General features: G+C 36.4%; 1 protein-coding gene across 1 annotated transcript in view; it reads left to right on the top strand.

Annotated features, from left to right (window-relative positions):
• The window catches only part of adamts6 (ADAM metallopeptidase with thrombospondin type 1 motif, 6), a 204,563-nt gene that overhangs the window by 165,180 nt on the left and 19,029 nt on the right, over window positions 1-20,354 (top strand). The window contains exons 18-21 of the mRNA XM_056466366.1: window positions 4,368-4,448; window positions 7,948-8,111; window positions 14,369-14,507; window positions 16,259-16,388. Of these exons, the coding sequence (XP_056322341.1) occupies window positions 4,368-4,448; window positions 7,948-8,111; window positions 14,369-14,507; window positions 16,259-16,388 (514 nt within the window). The remainder of the gene's footprint in view (window positions 1-4,367; window positions 4,449-7,947; window positions 8,112-14,368; window positions 14,508-16,258; window positions 16,389-20,354) is intronic.

The following is a 20,354-nucleotide window of genomic DNA, read 5'->3' as shown; positions in this document are numbered from 1 at the left end:
TTTTTACCAGTCTCCTGTGTTTATGTTTCAGTTATTTCACTTGAAAGATATTGAAAAGAACTTATTCATCATTATAAAAGTAAAATTTCTGAGCCTACATACAGGAGTCAGAGAAAAATGGCCATTTTAGAAGAAAGTATCAAGTGGCATTTAGAGGTTTTTGCATCTAAACTCTTCAAATCAAAATTTTGTGAGGCATTTTAAAACATAAAATAAAGTGCTTAGATGTATGGATCAAGAGGAGCATGATGATTTATTTTCATTTTCTTTTTTATTGGGCTTAGTCCTTTATTTATCAGGGGTCGCCACAGCGGAATGAACCGCCAACTATTCCAGCATATGTTTTATGCACCAGATTCCACAGTACTGGGAAACACTCATACACAATCACACAAACACTCATACAGTACAATACGGACAATTTAGTTCATCTAAATCATTTATACTGCATGTCTTTGGACTGTCTGGGAAACCGGAACACCTGGAGGAAACAAACGCAAACATGGGGAGAACATGCAAACTCCACACAGAAATGCCAACTGACCCAGCCGGGACTCAAACCAGCAACCTTTATGCTGTGTGGTGACAGTGCTAAGCACTGAGCCACCATGCTACCCCTGACTTTATTTTCTTTTTTTAAATGTTATCATATATTATATTATTTCCTTCTGACTCAAGTTAACAATAATATGTCTGTTGCATATTTCTCTTTGAACATTTGTATGCAATTTTGTTTATCTTTGAAAGCAAAAAAAAAAAAGAGGAGCACGACGCAGACAAGCTCTCTCCTCAAAATCCCATTCCAGAGACGTGCCACACATCTGCCAAATGCGACAAGTTTTTAATCGCTTTCCACTAGAGAAATCCCACTCGAAGAAAGCACAGCACAAGCAAGTGGAGGAACGCATTGTCTTTTTGGCAATGGCTCCTGTCAGGGGGCCAACGGGGCGCTTTGGCCAAGCTCGACATTTTTCATGGAAATGCTGTGGTCTTTTTTTTTTTTTTCATCAGACAACCATGATAAAGCTTTTGTTTTTGGGTCAAGAAACAAGTTGTCAAAATAGAAGCGGTAACACAATATATGAGTATTAATGGCATCATCCAGTGAGAGAATCAATAAAACTTCTAATATTGTACGCATTCGTCGGGCCGCATCCAAAAGTATTCTCTGTAGTAAGGGACTGTTTTCTCCTTTTAAGGTATAGCTGGTAAATCATCTGGAACTTTAAGGGGGAGTGAAGGGCACAGTGTAGATTCTTCTCTTGTAATGAATTTGCTGTTGCTAAGTTAGTTAGGTTTTCTTGGAGCATGCTGGGATTCTTCTCGAATACAGTTGTGCTCTTTGCCCTTTTCTGTTTTCATGAAGCGCTGTCTGCAACTAATAAGATTTAGCCGTAAAGACTTTGGGTTGCAAATAAGTTCTCGCTGCAGTTATCAATATTTTGCTGAGTGTGTCTTGGTCCTGGTAAATTTTCTGGTTTAGACCTGTCATGGATAAATACATGACTGTTTCTAGAATTGAGGGTACACTGTAAAAACACTGTTGTAAAACTTACAGTATTACTGGCAAATTTGGTCGCCAGTAATACTGTAAAATGTACAGGTGCACTACAAATTAACAGTTACAACTGGGCTATAGTTTTACAGCAGAATTGCGATTACCAATTGACGGTGCGCTTGTAAATTTTACAGCATTACTGGCAATTTTTACAGTATTACTGCCATTTTTTACAGCATTACTGGTGAAATTACAAGAGCACTGTAAATTAACAATTACAACTGGGCTATAGTTTTACAGCACAATTGCAATTATAATTTTACAGGGCGCTTAAATTTTACAGTATTATTGACAATTTTTACAGAATTACTGGCAATTTTTACTGTATCACTGGTGAAATTTACAAGTACACTAACAGTGTAGACATGGTCTTGGTCAATGGGGGTTTTGGAGGTTTCCTACCCCATAGGCCTTCCAAAGACTCTTTTTAGGGTACTGGGCAGCTCCACTGTCTTCACCACCAGCTGGTTTGTTGACTCCAAATAACCTTGTCTGCCACATCAACTTTCAATGGTACTTCAGGTGCCTACATGTACCATCATGACACTGGAAAATGGTGACTCAGGCTTTGATTCTGAAAAATTAGTTCCATACCCAAAGAATAGCAGCTAGTACACAAATTAAACAATGAAGTAGTAACAGGGAATATCAACACAGTTCTCTTTTGATGCTCTGTAGTTAGCATGAGCATATCCTAAAACCATGGTTGAGGACCTAGTAGAGAGCAATTGTGGTGCCAACTTATATTTAGGTCTCGGGGTGGACTGGCTGTGAGATGAGCCTTGGTTCCACAGATGTTAATGGTACTTTATGGAACCATTGGTTATTTTCAAGAGCTTGACTGTCTCTAGGAATGGATCATTGAATCATTGACCAAGTCTTTCAAAAATAGATTAGTTGGTCCAAAACACCACAGTGTTGCTCAAAGATGCACAAATGTTCTGCCTTGGTTTTATTGGTTATTTGTTATTTGTTAATATTGCGTATATAATGCCAATATAAAAATTGCGTATAAACTCACTCAATATTTCTTGAACTGTTGTATAAAATCAGTTATGAATTTGTGATTACTTTGATATTCAGGACAGGTCCTCTTTGTTGTTTGATACTGTTATAATATGCAATAATAATGTAATAATAATAATAAAATATGTAATATTACTATGTATAATATATTACAAGCAAAAAAACATTGCAAAAAAACTTGTTTTGCTTTTATAACTTGAATTGCTTGAATTAAATTAACTTAACTGGCTTCATCACTCAGTGAACGCACCAAAAGGTTTTTACCTGAGACAAGCTTCAGTTGTTCTTAATGAGAGCGCCACATGTTTTAAAAGAATAGCTTTACATTATGTATTAAACTGAGCATGTGCCATTTTAAAAGCTCAAATAGGCAGAGAAGCGCTCACAGCTAAGCATTTTTAGATGAATATTGGGCTGCGTCCGAAACCACCTACTACTTAGTAGGTACTTAGTAGGGAATTTAAACGTACTACTCGGCTGTTAGAAAAGTACGTTCTATACAGTATTAATGCGAGTAGTATGAATGGAATGGGTTCTATGCACAGCTAGAGTTTTGAAGCCAACGATAAACTTCCAATGAAAGCCTAATGTTACTATTTTCATTTTCACAAGGTTGTTTTACAGCATCGATGTTGTAATGCAATTACAATAAATTCAGTTGAATAGAGCATTCGTTTAGAATGAAAGGCCGTATAAAACGAGATGAAAGACCGTGTAACGACTAGCGCCGTCAGTATCAACAGACTAGCGCAGAAATTAGAAATTCCATTAAAGATACTGGGGTAAAATAAACTGTCATATTTTAAAGACATGGCAGGGGAAGAAGTGTGATCTGAGACACACTTCATATCTTATATCTAACAGGCAGTGAAGATCGTTGATTTTTTAAAGAAATCACATCTCAAACATCACAACTTTGTAATGGAAAGACAGTTCACCCTGGGGCTGCCTGGCTGAAAATGAAAAAAATTATAGCCCATTCGGACGTGCTTTATCTGCCATTTTGTCATGATCACGTGAACTACCCTCATGAGTTGCGTAGCTTCACTTCCATTCATGAATTCTCTCACTGGGCATCATGGCATAGCACAGCATACATGGGATGCGCACTTCAGAATGTCGCTGGAAGTTGTAGGACATCTGGGTACTTCTCGCATACTGATTTTCGAATTCTGTGAATTTGAATGTACTACTCAGGTCGCATACTGATTTTAGCGTTCTATATAGGATGGAAGTATGTGCTTTCGGATGCAACCCTGGTGTTTTCAGTTGCACAAATATGGTTCACACTGCCTATTTATCACACATACAACTAGCTGTAATGGCTTTAAAATGTAATGGATAAACAATTAAGATATTATGAAAAAAGGCAACAATTAACGTCTTTTTCTTTTATCTTTTAAAGGAATTTCAGAGTCACAGTTGAGCATGCAAAACTGCACAACATTCTAAGAAAGACTTGTCTTAAGAAATGCCTTAACACTTGTGGATAGCTCTCAAAAATAAATTCAAGACCAAAATTTCACTACTTTTACTAATGCTCATTATCTCACAACATGCTCATTTAAGACCCACTCCTAAAAATATAACTAAATACATACGTTGGGCAGACTGGTTGATTAGAGGACCATCATTGCCTAAAAATATTGCCATTGAGGTTTGCAGTAGCCATGATGCAAGAAATTCCATTCAAACCAAAGCACACACATAGGTACATTTACAGACAACAGCAAAATACTGCTTTACTCTGGACATATTGAAAATAAAGCTCTACGTTTTGCAGGTTACATGGAGGTTGTTCAGATACCAAAAGGGTCGGTTCACATTGAAATCAGGGAAGTGGCCGTGTCAAAGAACTACATTGGTGAGTGTTTGTATTTATCTTCTTAAAAAGCTTCCTTCTCAAAGGCATCCTGAGTACAAAGTGGAGGAGTGGTTTGTGCTAGGCTTTGTTTTGGGTGTAAATCTGGATCAGTGTGACAGCCGTCCTCGCTCTCATGTCTTATATTCGCACTTGGTCTTAAGGCAGGCCCTTTGTCTTTTTCCAACCGCAAGCTGAGTAAAACCATCATGGTGACTAATTAAAACAATCAAACAAGCGGGTCCAATTAGGTTGTTTTGAGAGCAGACATAAATATAGCCTGTGTGTATGACAGCTTGTTGAGTTTTGTTGGATGTCATATTGATTCCGTTTTTTCTCATCGTTTGAATGGAAGATACGTTCTCTTCTGGTTGTGTTCTGGCACAGAGTTCATGAGCAGCATATTTAAGGAAATTATAAAACACACATTTAGTCTCCATTAATATTTTCACATGCATGCCATGTTTGTTGAATATAAACCCAAGGCCCTGTTTCAATAGAGGAACTTTTGACTCTTAATGTTCAACAGCTATTTGGCTAATAATGAAAACACACAGAATTGGTTCAGCTGATGTCTAATGTCAGTCTTTTCATTTTATTTCTACCTGAAACAAGTGTATTCTGGTTAGTATTGTCTAGTGCAGGTGTGCCCAAACTTTTTCGTATGAAGAGCCAAAAACCAGATATCATTGAGAGTTGTGGGCCGAAGGTAAATATAATAAACTACTGTATATTACAATAAAGGTGCTATGGGTAATTTCCTATTTAATAATATTCTAAATATTTCTAAATAAATAGAAAACATTACTTTAAATCGTATGAACTTTTTTAAAACTATTGACTTGTTAAATTTTTAAAGTATTAACGAACGCCATGAAACATTTTAACTAATAACTTAAATAAACATAAGCGATCACATTTATAACACAGTGGAGTTCAATGCTGAGTACACTAGTCAAGCAGCAGAATCTGCTTTTGACTTGATTTGCTCACCAAAGTCTCTGCATTTTCCGGATAATTTTAAACTATTTAATTGAAACATTTAATTTCAGTTAGCTTTTAACAATAAAACAAACACAAGGTTACATTCAAATTGAATTGACAATCTTGAAACATCAACATCATTCTCCCTTACATCTCAGATGGAATGGTGGGCCAAATTAAAGGTTACCATGGGCCAACTTTGGCCCGCGGGCCCTAGTTTGGGCATCACTGGTCTAGTGTATATTTTATAACTGCACATGTGCTTTTGTATTCTGTCATTGTTGTGTCTGAACACTAAATACACTTGCATGACATCAAAAACATATTTTTTTTATTTTACATTAAGAAAGTAACGTGCTTTTTATTTTTAATGACTTCCACTTCGAAACATGTTTTAACATGGTTGCATTGTCAGATCCCTAAAACATTGTTGTTGTGTAAATAAATAGCCAAAAATTAGGTTGTCTGTTTTTAGGTTTAAAAAAATGAACACTGTCATCAGCAATATTTTTTTTTATCATTGAGTGTTTACATGGACACCAATAATCCGATTTTTATATGATTAAGACAATACTCTGATTAAGAGTCTACCATGTAAACAGCAATTTTTTTGATTAATTTAATCCAATTAAGATCATAATTGAATTAAACAGAAATCAGATTAAGACATGTGGAGTATGCTTATTTTAGTCGCATTATTGAAGTGCAGTACAGACATGTAAACACTTCAATCAAACTAGTACTGTCGTGTAGGATTTCTGCCGCATTTTGCGACAGGATAGTCTGTACACACAGCTGTTTGACACTATTCTCTGCACCTACCGAGACAGTGAAGGACCACAGACACCTGCATTGCGAAATGTGGAGGTTTTTCCCAATACGGTGTGCGGTATCAAATTCCATCAAAACAACACTCTTCCAGCTGTTCATACTCTCATCCAATATCTCGTTTGTCAAGAGGGGCATGCATGAAATGTTCCTGAATGAAAGTAAAAGTTCCAAATTGAAGTTAAAGTCGATAAATTAAAAATGAAACACCTGGAATTACTTGAAATTCTGGAGGAAATGTGGATAGCATGGTGACGCAATGACGTAATCGAAATATGTGCTATTACATGTAAAACAGGATCATGAAAGCAACATTCAAAAAGCAACTCATGTAAACACCCTAATCAGATTATTGTCTTACGCAGATTAAGGTAAATAACTAGATTACTGATGTCCATGTAAACATAGTCACTGTCTAATTGGCAAAATATTAATTTCTGTTCACAGACATTATCGAGACAAATTATGTCAAAATCATATGTACTTTTTGTTTCTGTGGTTTTTAAAGCTTTTTATTTTTAGAAAAAGGCTGTTTAAACATTTAAAAATTCTGTAAAATTTGTTCTTTACACCATAAAATCCAAATAGTACATCTTTCTTTAAAAAAAAAACATGCAAACCGATTGACATGAAAAAATCAAGTAAGGTGAAATAGGAAGTAGAATGTAGTACTAGCAAGTGCCTGTCTAATATTCCAGTAAGAGTTCCAGTAACTTAAAATGCATTTGTATAGTATACTTTTGAATATATTTACTTCAGATGTACTTGTCTTAGTACTTTTGTGTTTCCCAGAATGGTGCTGGGTTGCGGCTGGAAGGGCATCCGCTGCATAAAACATATGCTGGAGTAGTTGGCGGTTCATTCCGCTGTGGCGGCCACAGATAAATCATGGACTAAGTCGAAGGAAAATTAAAGCAATGAATATAAACATAAAATCTATTTTAAAAAGTATTTTCTGTTTATGAGACCATACCGTGACTAATTGATCCTCAGCAAACAACCTTGACTAGTTTGACGATTGAGTAAACTGTTATTTTCACCCCAGAAGTTACTGTAACTCTACAAAATCTTGTAAGAAGTATATATTTTAAATCATTGAGTAAAGCTAACTAACTATATGTGTGTCAGCAAAGCGATTAGGTTTTACAGTGTAGAGAAAAATTAAAGAAATTCATAGTTCTCATTTTCATTTTATACAATTCACAACTGGTCTTGCGCTACAATTTGGTGTTTTTCCCCACATTTTTTTACCAAGATTATATTTAGCAAACATATTTGACTAAATATTTTACTAAATGCTTTTCCATTGAAAGATTTATAAAAATGACAATTGATTTCTTTGTTTAACACTTGAAAAATACTTGGTGTACCTTTTAAAAAAAATCACTCAAAGTATTCTTAAATTGCAGTATAAACAAAACATCTGGATTGTTTTTTTGGCAATTTGGCCTGAATATTTGGGGGGATCTTTGTTTGGACAAGTGAGCGGTGATGGCATGTGTGAGGAAAGCAGACGTTCACCTGAGAGCTGAAATCTGGAAGCTGCACAGTGTCTGAAAGTGAGAGAATGACCCCTGACATCAGGAAGCCTGTGCTTCTCTCTAAGATGATGATCGTGTTGATGAATGGCAGCAAGGACATCACTCTCTCGCTGAATTCAGGTTATTAACATTTGCTCTTGTTGTCACAGCTTTGAAATCGGAGGGCGATGACTATTACATCAACGGAGCCTGGACCATCGACTGGCCTCGCAAGTTTGACATTGCAGGAACAGCATTTCACTACAAGAGGCCGACAGATGAACCTGAATCACTGGAAGCTCTAGGGGCCACCACGGAAAATTTGGTGGTTATGGTGAGTAGATCTAAATCTGAAATCAAATATTAAAAATAAAATATTGTTAGTACTAGTGAGAGATTAAGTCATTCAAATGATTCACTCAAAACTGTTGCTTCATGTAGAAAAGAAGCAAGTGAATGTCTTAATGAGTAGATCATTGAATCATTCACCCACTTAGTTCATTCAAAAATAGATTCATTCAGAAACAAAACAGCAATGTGTTTTTTTGTGACAAACAAGCTTTAGATTTAGTTAACAAGTTTAGTTGCTTTAGCTTGCTTACTGTTTGCTAACTGTTTCCACTGGCAAAAACAAAACGGCTAAAATTGTGTCTTAACTGTAACTTACTCATACAACACAGGATCATTCTGAATATGTAGCCCTATATACATTTCTGGAGATCGCGAATTATGTAGCCAGAAGTACGTATGGCTGCATTTCTTTTTCAAAACGCCACGGGGTGGTATGACGGCGTTCCTTTTTGCACTTACCAGCTGACCACTTAACTCCATATGGACCGCTTTCCTGCTGTTACGTTTTTCCAGTAGCTCGCCATGTACGTTGGCGGACTTGAGACACAGAGAGGAGTTGACCACGATGACAAGGTTCAAGTCTGGCAAAGAACAGTTCCAGAAAGTGGGTAAGACAAAAGCAGAAGCCAAAAAACAAGTGAATAACAGGGTAAGAATGTGGTAAAATCTGAAAATGTGGTAAAAATAAGGGAAGAGCTTTTCTTTTTCTGGATTGCCTTTTAAAACTGTGGGTTGGGTTTAGGGAAGTGGGTGGACGGGTCAATCTGTGCTTTTGAAAATACTATCGTTTGGATTTAGGGAAGGTGGAGGGTGTATCAGTCGATCGGTCAGTCAGTTAGTCGACAGCGGTCTTTAGTGGATTTACGCAAGAACAGCAGGTATGAATGGCACTCGCGAGGGAAATTTGAGATCTTCGATTTGGCGCTCTCCAGAAATGTATATGGGTTGTTGAAATGTCATAAAACACTAAACTACTGCATTTTGTGATTGTATAAGTACTATAGACTGGCTTCACGCGGCTGCCATTTTAAACAGCGAAATCGAGGCTGTGGTGGGAAGAAACCCGGAAGTATCGCCTTAGTCACACAGGAATGTTGTGTACCTGGCTATATATCTTATCAGCGAAGAGAAAGTGACACAAATTTAAAATTTCACCGCCTTCCGAGTGACTCGAAGATCTGTTCTGAATGATTAGTGAAAATAAAAAGGGGTTTTGGACCTCCTTTTCTAACATTTTCTTTCCCAAACACATGTTTTAGATGCCATTTATCTAACTCAAGTTAATGAACTGATTTTTTACACTTTAAAAAACGTGCATTTCCTGTTAATATTTAAGGCACTGTTGATGGCGTTCTTAAACACAGCTGATTTGCCATTGTGTTCACGTGCTCAACAGAAATGGCTGTGATTGGCCGTGAAAGTCATCGGTTCACAGCACTTCACTGATGTTTACCAAGTGCAAACACAGACGAGCGATTCGCTTGATGAATTGACTGATCTTCGCGGATTTAAAACGCTCCAGTGTCCATGTATCTTTGCTTGCAATCTGTGAAGAGCGGTGCTGATAAACTTCACGGGCAATCACTGTCATTTTTGTAGAGCACTGGTGAATACTATGACAAATCAGCTGTGTTTAGGAGCGCGTTCAGCTGCGCTTAAATGTTAGTGTGAAATGGACTTTTAAAACGTCAGTACCAGGACAACAATATTACAGACAACACAATGGGCAAAAAATCATATCCCGGTATTTTTATGAGGAATGATGGTATACGATATATAACCGGTATTTTCCTATAAATGGTTACTTGAGAGTTGAAGCCTTTATTAAAACTTTATTAAACATTTTTCGAGCAAAATATAATTCAAACACAGGGGTTTCCCTCCCTGTTTACAAATAAACAGTTGCTCAAAATCTTTGATAATTAAAATACAGTACAGGTTTTTCTCCTGCTTAAAACTTGCATAACATTTCAAATTATAAAAAAACTTTGATAAATAAATACAGTACAGGGTTTTTTCCCTGCTTAACACTATACACAGCACTACTGTGCTGTTGTGAAAATAACAAAGTAAACAGAACCATAAAAAACATAGCTACATTGTCAGAGCAAAAAAAAACACACTTAAATAGTAGCACAATAAAAAGTATTATAGGATAGAAAAGAACCACAATGAATGTAAATATGAAACACACAGTATTTTATGTCACAATTACAGTGTTGTTATAAGTAATCCTGTATACCACAGTTGTGTGATTTATAAACAACAATTAAATCAGCTGTATATGTTTTTTTAGTTACACATTTACATGTATGTATTGTGCACAATTATTAAACAGTGCACGTATCGAAGATATCTAAAGAGAAGTCTTTCACTCCATGTAAAAACCATACACTTTTTCTTTTGTTTTGTTTTGACTAAACTTGTTTTACTAAATATTAAATAAGGATATGAAAACGAAGAGACTAAAGATATGAGAAGTAACGAAATTGTTTCAGAGTACTGCGATGATATGCTGGTTAAACATATAAATGTAAACAGTCATTATAACAGACCAGAACGCAGAGCTAAATGTGTAATAACGTAAATGTAAAGAAGAGACTGTCGTGTAATAAATATTGAACTTATAATCAGTGAATATGAGGTGATTTCACTTTCGAAATGTGGTATAAATTCGTCCCATTTTGGCATTTTTAGTTCTTTTGAACACATTCAGGTGCTGCTTGTCAATTTGACAAGGCTTCTAGGTTTGTTCTTGCTGTCAATTGCGGAAGAAATCATCGATAAAAGGTTTCTGATAAACGGCTGTGACAGCTGCAGGCACTGTAAACAGTTGTTTAAATTAAACTTAACTGAATGATATTAAAGTGATGTTTACACCATATCTGCATTTTGAAATCGCAGCAACAGCTGGATGTTTGTAGTCCACAGCATGTTGTTGCAATGTTTACTTATCCTATACCTCCGGGTTTCTTCCCACTGCAGCCTCACTTTCGTTCTTTAAAATGGAGGCCGCGTAGTAGTTATTTTAGATTTTAACATCACATGAAGGTTTATCTTTACCTTATGTAAATATTTAATAAAAACACATTGTTTCATTGAAATAAAAAAATTCTATTTTTCATCACCAATCAAGCAGCATCAGGCTTTCTTCAGTCATTAAGACTGTAAAAACATATTTTTATGACTTGATATTGGATGTTAAAATATTTTGTTTTGTGAAATCACATAAATACATAGTTTGAAAAGTTCAGCCAATGTTTGTACAGTTCAGGCCTTTCTTTTGAGTTATTTTCAGATCATAAACTCTCATAGTAAATTTGTCTTTTGTAAAGTCACAGTATTGACATTGTAGAGCAGGCCTGTGTTTTGAATGTGCAGTTTGAAATTGTTCGGCTCCTTCTAAATAAAGTCCACATCTGTGTACAAACCTCACATGAACTCTAGCTAGCGGTTTCAGAGTTAACCGTTATATATGTTTGCACTAAAAACCTCTGTCTGGCCAAAAGCGAGTGCTCGTGCGCACATGTTTTAGCACGCTTGTGTGTGTGTGTGTGTGTGTTTTCATTCTGAAAAGCCCCGTCTCTGCAACCACAATCGCTTTCGCCTGGACAAAAGTGCTGGAAATACCAGGCCTGGTCGCAGCACCGCTGGAAAACATACAAGTGGCCAATGCACCACAAGCCCATTCCTCTGGTTAACATGGCTTTCCAATTTATAACACACACACAATTACGGCTCTCTGACTAAGTCATTCAGAAATAAAGCTGATGTGATATGCAAAATATGTGCTCGTTCAAGCTGAACTGAGGTTGGGCTCCTCCAAAAAAATCTCCTCTTCTTAATGATTTGATTGCTCTATTCCATGCATTTTTAAGACCTCAGTATTTGTGTTTTTGTCACTGATCCAAGACCAACTTCCTCTGCCAAAATCCTTGGTGGAGACCATGGAGGTCTATAATACCTGGAGAAATTCCCATTCATCTCATAGACAGTTGCTGGTTTTTATATCCAACCTCGAAAGTGTGCAATCTGTATCAATATTTTCTCATTTAAATCCACAGATTTATTTTTTTTTTATTGTTTTGGCCAGTCACTTGCCATAAATAATGTCCACAGTGTCCACAATAAAATATATAAGGAGTAATTGATGATGAACCATTGAATTATTAGAACATAGTGCACACCTGAGGTGGTCCACAATGCAAAGCAAACGCAAATACAAAAGTATGAAAGCAAAAACTCTTTGGGTTTTTGTTTTCTATACTTCTAAAATATGACAGAGTTCAGTAATATCAAACAAGCAAGAGTGCATTTTTTCCATATGTGATTTGCAAATGTGAAACTGATCTTACACAGCAGTTCAAAATCATGTTGAGAATGTCATGTTTTAGTTTTTTAATATGGCCATTGAAAATCATATAATCATTCAGAGGAAACATTTGTGCATCTCAAAGCGATATTGCAGCATATTCCTCCTCCATGAATATGTATAAGAATGAATCAAATGGCATCACTTGCTTTTCATTAGGTGCGTGTGACTTCATGCAGTGCTGCGCAGACCGATTGAAATCTGTCTTAAAACGGTGCATGCAATGTGAACATCTGAAGAGCGAATGCAGGAGCTGCGATGACGACACTGATATTATACGACTGCCTGAGTTCACCGCATGACAACAACCACGTGTGTTTCGGGTTCATTATTGGACAAATTCCGTCTCACAAATTTTAAAACAAACAATTAACTTTTTATTCCATTGCTATCTTGTACACATCATTAAAAGACTACATATATTTTACTGCAGTAGTCATGTTTTGTTAAATAATTTGTTCATAATGACTAGATTGTTTGCCTAGGTTTATTCTGCCTTTTTTTAAACTGACTACTGTATTCAGCTCTATAAACGATTTAAATGATATATTTTAATAAATAACCTAAATATTAACTTAAATGAGTCTTGTAATAAGATAATTATCATCATTGGTCCTGACACCCCTGTAAACCTTCTTAACAAATTAAGTTAAAAATATTTTATTAAATATAAAAATTTATGATTTTAAAATATTTTATTTCCTGACAAGTCGTTTATGCAGAATTTTTAAAAGTGACATTGATCACTTATTTTGGTCCTTTTGTTCAATCTTTTTGGATTAAAGTGCTTGTAAAAACTGCTTTCATTATCCAAAATAATCTTAATCATTATTTAAGACTTAATCAAAACACAAGTTTTTTGGAAAGTTTTTATATCTATAAATATCTATATCTCTTTATATCTATAAACCCATTTTTAGCATATTTAAACAAGAACTGGAATAGTATTGACATACCATTCAACATCTAGTAGCCTAAAGACTGATGTTTCAACTCCTAGAATTTGTGCTTATTGTTTTGTTTAATAGGCCTATTTGTGTATATTTATTTCCTTTTTATGTGCCCTCTCGTTTTCCCCTTATTTCTCATGCATTTGTTATATAGGCTGCTTAAATTTGATTCATAATTCCCTTATTGTATAAAATGAACTATAGTTTGTAGAAACTGTATACTGTGTTATTTGTTCTGTAAATCTTTTGTTGTTATTGCAATAAATAAATAAATAAATAATCACGCCATGTGATCATTGATCATCCAGCAACTTTGCGCCTAAACGTGTCTGACCTGATGTCTCCATTTTCAACTCCGCTTCCGCCTGCGCTTGGCTAATCTCGTTGATTGCTGGCTGCAGCCGTGCTTCATGTCAAACCTTTTGATTCTAAATGAATCAACCACTTTCAAAGAATTGTTTGAATAAATGATTCACTGATTCACTCTTCAAGAAAGAGACTTGTCTCTCTTTCTGACAGTTTTAGAAACAGACCTAAACCAGAAAAAAGCGAACACAAAAACACACTCAGCAAAATAATGTTTGATTATCAGAATCAAGAAATAACACAGAGAAAATGTTTTGTCAATAGCGCACAGCCCTTGTGCACATTTTGTCCTCGAAATCTTTAATCAGAAAAACATTTCTCTCTTCAACAAAATCTCTTTGTTGATGTAACTCACATGAGATAAACCATCCGCAAACAATAATGATTCAATGACCCAATAAGGTCTCAATGGACAAAATCAGTTTCCATCTAACGTTTTTTTCTTGTTCAAGAAGTTGTTTCACTCACATACTGAAACAAAACTTTTGTTTCAGGCCGATTTTAAGCATGTAAATTAGCTACAAAGAAGTAACACCAGTCTCTTTGTCACAGGTGTTACTACAAGAACAAAACCTGGGCATTCAGTACAAGTTCAATGTGCCCATCCAGCGTACAGGAAGCGGGGACAATGAAGTGGGCTTCTCCTGGCACCATCTGCCTTGGTCTGAGTGCTCCACTACATGTGCAGGAGGTGAGAAAGCCTGTCAAACCTACTGATCATTAATGAATTGATTAATCATTAATATGTTTTGAATAATCCCAGCAGGCACACAACGTCATAAGATGTTAATATTAGGTTACATTTAGGTCGTGACATCAGGTGACCAAAATTCAATCTCTAGCTAAGGACAATGTTATTTTGACGTCCAATAACGACATCAAATGACGTTGATATTTGGTTGATTTTTAGGTTGGAAAATGATCAAAATTCAACGTCGAGCCAACGTCTTAAACCAACATCATTCATTCATTCATTCATTTTTTTCAGCTTTAAACCAACATCATATTGATGACAAATACTGACATTTATTTGTCTAAATTTGAAGGACTATTTACAATTTTTTTGTGGTACTTTTGTACCACAATTTTAAACCGCTGCTTTTTGCTTTATGGAAATCTGTGCTGCAGTCATCCTTTTTTTTTATTAGCAATAAATGCCTACAGAAAAATGTATTTGATCTGACATTATATGATTATGGTCTATCAGTTCATGCTGCTAAGGTTGTGCAGTGAGTAGAAAGGCTGCGTCTTATTTCAACATCTGAATGTCGTAACCACATGTAAATGTGAGCCCTCACCTCAAATATGACCAGACTGTTCAGGCGGCCCCGAAATAAATGGCTTTCTTACAACAATAAATAGTTTTCCTCTCTGCTTTTTTCAAGCACGGCCATTGAAAACATTCAAATACTTGTTATATTTCACCAAAAAATGCAAACATCGCAGGCTAGTCCATGGAGGGTTTTCTCTGAGCTCTGCGAACTTGACATCATTTGTTGCTCAATTCATTTGAACACATTTTTAAGTTTATATGGAAATTCCCCTGGGCAACACTTATGTCATTTGTGAAATTTGGTTATTAATACAACTCACGGCTGTTCTGTTGGCAAGCCACACGGAGAGCGTTTAAACACCGAGTGAACCGCAATAAAAATCTGCAATATTCTATTAAAAATGATTCGTGATTCACACCACTACAGACTCTTGGCGTTCATTCCTGATTTTTTTTACAAACTCCCATTAAATTTCAATGATGCCGTCATTATTATTGTGATCGTTATGTGCAAGAACACTGATAACGGTCTTACATCATGAACTGATGTCATAAATTTGCACATTTACCCCCTAGTTAGCTTTCAGCAAATCAAAACGATATTAGCGAAATCTCTTTTCTTTGAATCTGGAGCATCCATCGGAGTATTTCGGTCACCCAGTCAAGAATGCCGTACTGGCAGCTATTAGATCCACCTCACAAGGTGGCCTTGTGCACTAGCCAAGCTTGGCATAAAGCGGCTTAACTGGAGGCTAATGTCTTTCCTTATGGGCCCCAAAGAGTCCAATGGCCTCTAGCGCTCAGCATACAGCGTAGCGCACAACTCTGCCATTACTGTGGTAATGCTCACTTTTCACAATCAAGAGCCAAAGAAAAGATTGGCTTCTCTGTAAAAGTCATTCACTTAGACACTCACTTCAACCGAGGCATTTACACACCTAGATATAATATTGAGGGGAAAATAATATGGCCTCCGTGCCTCAGTCCACACAGAGTGCTCTGTCAGCAAGTGCACCGCTAGAGAAGAGGCGCAGAACTGGTTTTACCTCAGAGACCCTCGCCGACCACACAGAGCTTTGAGCACGAGCTGCTGAAGTGTTGAAAACCATCTCTCGGCTGAAAGCGCAGGGCAGATGAATGAAGTGATGTTTTATTGTCTTTTGTTGTAGGCTCGCAGAAGCAGGAGGTGGTGTGTAAAAGACTGGATGACAATTCGGCGGTCCAAAACAGCTACTGCGATCCGGACAGCAAACCGCCAGGGAACCAGAGACCGTGTAACACTGAACCGTGCCCTCCAGAGTGAGTATAGCAAATATGTGTGTTGGGTTTGGTGCGCCTGGAGATGGTTGCACATTGGGTTTGGTGTGCAAACGTGCACCAGGTTTGGGACTGTACCAAAAAGTTGTGGAGAGGGGAGGGGGTTTGGGGGGAGGGGAGGGGGGGGGGGTCGCTGGGGGTGGAATTACAGGTGTTTACCGGGAGACAGAACAATACAGGAGATGGGTCTGAAATACAGGAGAAAAAACGGGAGTGTTTGGCAGGTATGTATTAGGCATGGATATATGTATATTGCGATCGTCATTTTCGCAAGTATTACATCGCTTGATAAACATTTACTATTACCCTTTTGATGAGCCTCCCTGTGCAGTTTGATCTAGCGATTGGACCCGGAAGGCGCTTCGCTATTAAATATAATTTATAAAATGATAAAACCATATAAATCATTCATTCATTCATTCATTCATTTGCTTTTTGGCTTAGTCCCTTTATTAATCTGGCGTCTCCACAGCGGAATGAACCGCCAACTTATTCAGAACGTTTTTACGCAGCTTACCCTTCCAGCCGCAACCCATCTCTGGGAAACAAATAAATCATACACTGTAAAACCCAAAAAGTTCAGGTAACTCAAACCATTTGAGGAAACCAATTGCAGCAAACCATTTAAGTTCAAAAACTAATCCTAATGAGCACTGTGAACTTAATCCATTTGAGTAAACGAAGCATTTTGAGCACAGTAAAACCCAATAAATGAAGAGAACTCAAACCAACTGAGTACTGTAAAACTCAGTAATTTAAGTCAACTTTTGAGGAAACCGTTTGAGGAAACTGATTGCTACAAACCATTTGAGTTAAACTAATCTATACGAGTACTGTGAACTTACTCCATTTAAGTTGAAGTAATGAGGTATTTAATTAACTCATTACCTACAACACTTAGTTCAAAACTCTTTTCAAATGAGTAGAATTAACTTTCAGTACATTTTGAGTTAACTACACTCATTTGATAAGGAGTACAGACATTTGATAAAGTTTACTGTTGGATTTTACAGTGTATAGCGTGGATTAAACTGCTCAACTCTTAGTGTATCCCCATAGGTTAAGGTTAGACTTAGGAATAGGAATAGTGTCAGGGTTATTATCTAATTATTACCTAGTTATTGTAATTATTATTAGTAGTATATAGTCTGTATATGCACTAGTGGACTGTAAAAAATGCTACTATTTAATTTTATCTTCTCATGCTTTTGAAGAGTTTTTAGTGGATAGGATTTCCGCAGAAGGATAGAAATCTCTCAGATATGGATATTGGTTCTTAAAGAGTAAACTCTCAATAAAGTGGCATTACATATAAGAGTAATTTTGCATTCTTGCTACCCTGAAAAATCTCTTTTAATACCCGGTATTAGGCTGCGAGTTGGGGACCCCTGATATATAAAATACAGAATGTAGTGAAATAAGTGGAATGTATGGATGTTTTGACAGCCCCATCAGTGAATAATCTGATTTTTTTTATGCTGTCTTGTTAACACATTATCCAAAATGACACACAGCTATCAAAATGTCTTTCTCGTGTCATGACTGGTTATGAGACATGCTTGGAAAAAATTTATCGCACCAAATCGCATTAGAGAGTAAAATTTTTCTGATAAATTGGATTCAAATGTCTTTCAATTAATATAATAATGTTGGGAAAAAGTCCCATGAATTCTGAGGTAACATATATATGCAGTTATCTAAACATTTAACTTCTACACAAAGCTTTGCTCTCTTTGCCAGCCTAGGATGGGAAATACTTAAAAACACAGACATTTCACTCTTTGATGAGCCTTATCAAAACAGTACATAGCTGCCCAGCGATAAAAAGCGCAAAGGGCCACTACCCGTAATGTTTCATTTGTCTTCATAACACCCCAGCAATAAAGAGCTTCTTTGAAGACAATTTAAAAACTAAGCAACATGATTTATTTCTTCATATGTTGCCTATTTTCATTTAGACTCTAGTGCCAAAATCCTACAGGCGTCCAAAAAAAGTATGAGTGATCACCTGTGTTTAATTGTATTGGCTAGCGGAGTTTATGAACCCTCAAGGGACAATATCCATAAACGTGGGGAGCGTTCGTGTGTGCAGCGGCCAGACGCACTTAGCGCTCATTTTCAATGGGGCGAGCAGCTGAGCAAAGTTCACTTGTGTCTGCAAATTTGAAGTTGGAAGGAGGAATTAAATGGTTTTGGCCTCTGCGCTTTTGCATCTTGCCAGAGGAGGGTTTAGTGAACCTGAACCCTGAGATGGGCATCGCTAATAACATCATCTAAAATCTATTTCCATCTCCACCTGATGTCAGAGGAATGCGCTCCATGGCCCAGAAAGGGTCAAAATGGTCATTGGAGAACACCCTGTTGTTTTTGGGGAGGTAATTTCTCTGTAATGATCTCGCAGATAATGACAGATTTTATTTCATTAATATTTTATGTTCGGCTTTATTTTACTTGTAGTGTTTCATGAGGCACTTCGTCCACGGCTTTTATCAGAGCATCGCCAAGAGAATGCAAACAAACCGCTCAACTTAATTCAGCCGTAACAAATGATATAAAAAGGCGGCCTGTATTCCACAGCCCAGCTGAAGTGTAGGATTGATTTTGCCAGAAATTAAGACAGATTGAACGCAAATTTGGCATTGTTGTTGCCATTGTGTGAAGTTCACAGGCGCTGAACGTTATCACAGTGTATTTGCTGGTCCAAATAGCTGAATGTGAGAGCAAATATGAGTTTGGCGAGTAAATAAAGCAGCGTTTCAGGCCATTTATGCCTAATGTTTCTTTTCTCTGTAATTTAAACCTACTGTGTGGTAAGATATTATTTGTGTTAAGACCCTGAAACTTGGTTATAAAAAAATCTAAATCAGGATTATGATGGCTTTATTCAAGATTGCATTTCATTAAGAGATTGTAAATGATGATGTGAGTCACACAATAGTTATAGTCACTGCAGTGAAAAACCTATTTGTTATATATACAGTTGAAGTCAGAATTATTAGCCCCCTGAATTATTAGCCCCCCTGTTTATTTTTTTCCCCAATTTCTGTTTAACGGAGAGAAGATTTTTTCATCACATTTCTAAACATAATAGTTTTAATAACTCATTTCTAATAACTGATTTATTTTATCTTTGCCATGATGACAGTAAATAATATTTTACTAGATATTTTTCAAGACACTTCTATACAGCTTAAAGTGACATTTAAAGGCTTAACTAGGTTAATGAGATTAACTAGGCAGGTTAGAGTAATTAGGCAAGTTATTGTATGATAATGGTTTGTTCTTTAGACTATCGAAAAAAATATATAGCTTAAAGGGGCTAATAATTTTGACCTTAAAATGGTGTTTAAAAATCAGTTAAAAACTGCTTTTAGTCTAGTCAAAATAAAACAAATAAGACTTTCTCCAGATTAAAATAATATTATCAGACATACTGTGAACATTTCCTTGCTCTGTTAAAAATAATTTGGGAAATATTTAAAAAAGAAAGAAAAATTCAAAGGGTGGCTAATAATTCTGACTTCAACTGTATGTATGCACAGTGTTGGGGAAAGTTACTTTTGAAAGTAATGCATTACAATATTGAGTTACTCCCCAAATAAGTAACTAGTTGCGTTACTTAGTTACCTTTTATGGTAAGTAATGTGTTACGTTACTTTTGAGTTACTTTTGAGTTACATTTTCTTACCTGGCTGAGGCTTGATCTCTTTCAGAACTTCAGAATTCTCTCAATGACTACGTGATTCATTGCTTAGTCCCTTTATTAATCTGGGGTCACCACAGTGGAATGAACCGCCAACTTATCTAGCACATGTTTTACGCAGCAAATGCCCTTCCAGCTGCAACCCATCACTGGGAAAAATCATTTTCATATATTTGTAAATGTTATTTATTCCCGTGGTAGAAAAGCTGATTTTTCACCATTATCACGCAATTGCTTAGTGTCAC

The sequence above is a fragment of the Danio aesculapii genome, chromosome 10, assembly GCF_903798145.1.
Source record: "Danio aesculapii chromosome 10, fDanAes4.1, whole genome shotgun sequence".
Lineage (NCBI taxonomy): Eukaryota > Metazoa > Chordata > Actinopteri > Cypriniformes > Danionidae > Danio > Danio aesculapii.
This window is presented reverse-complemented; position numbering and strand designations above follow the sequence as displayed.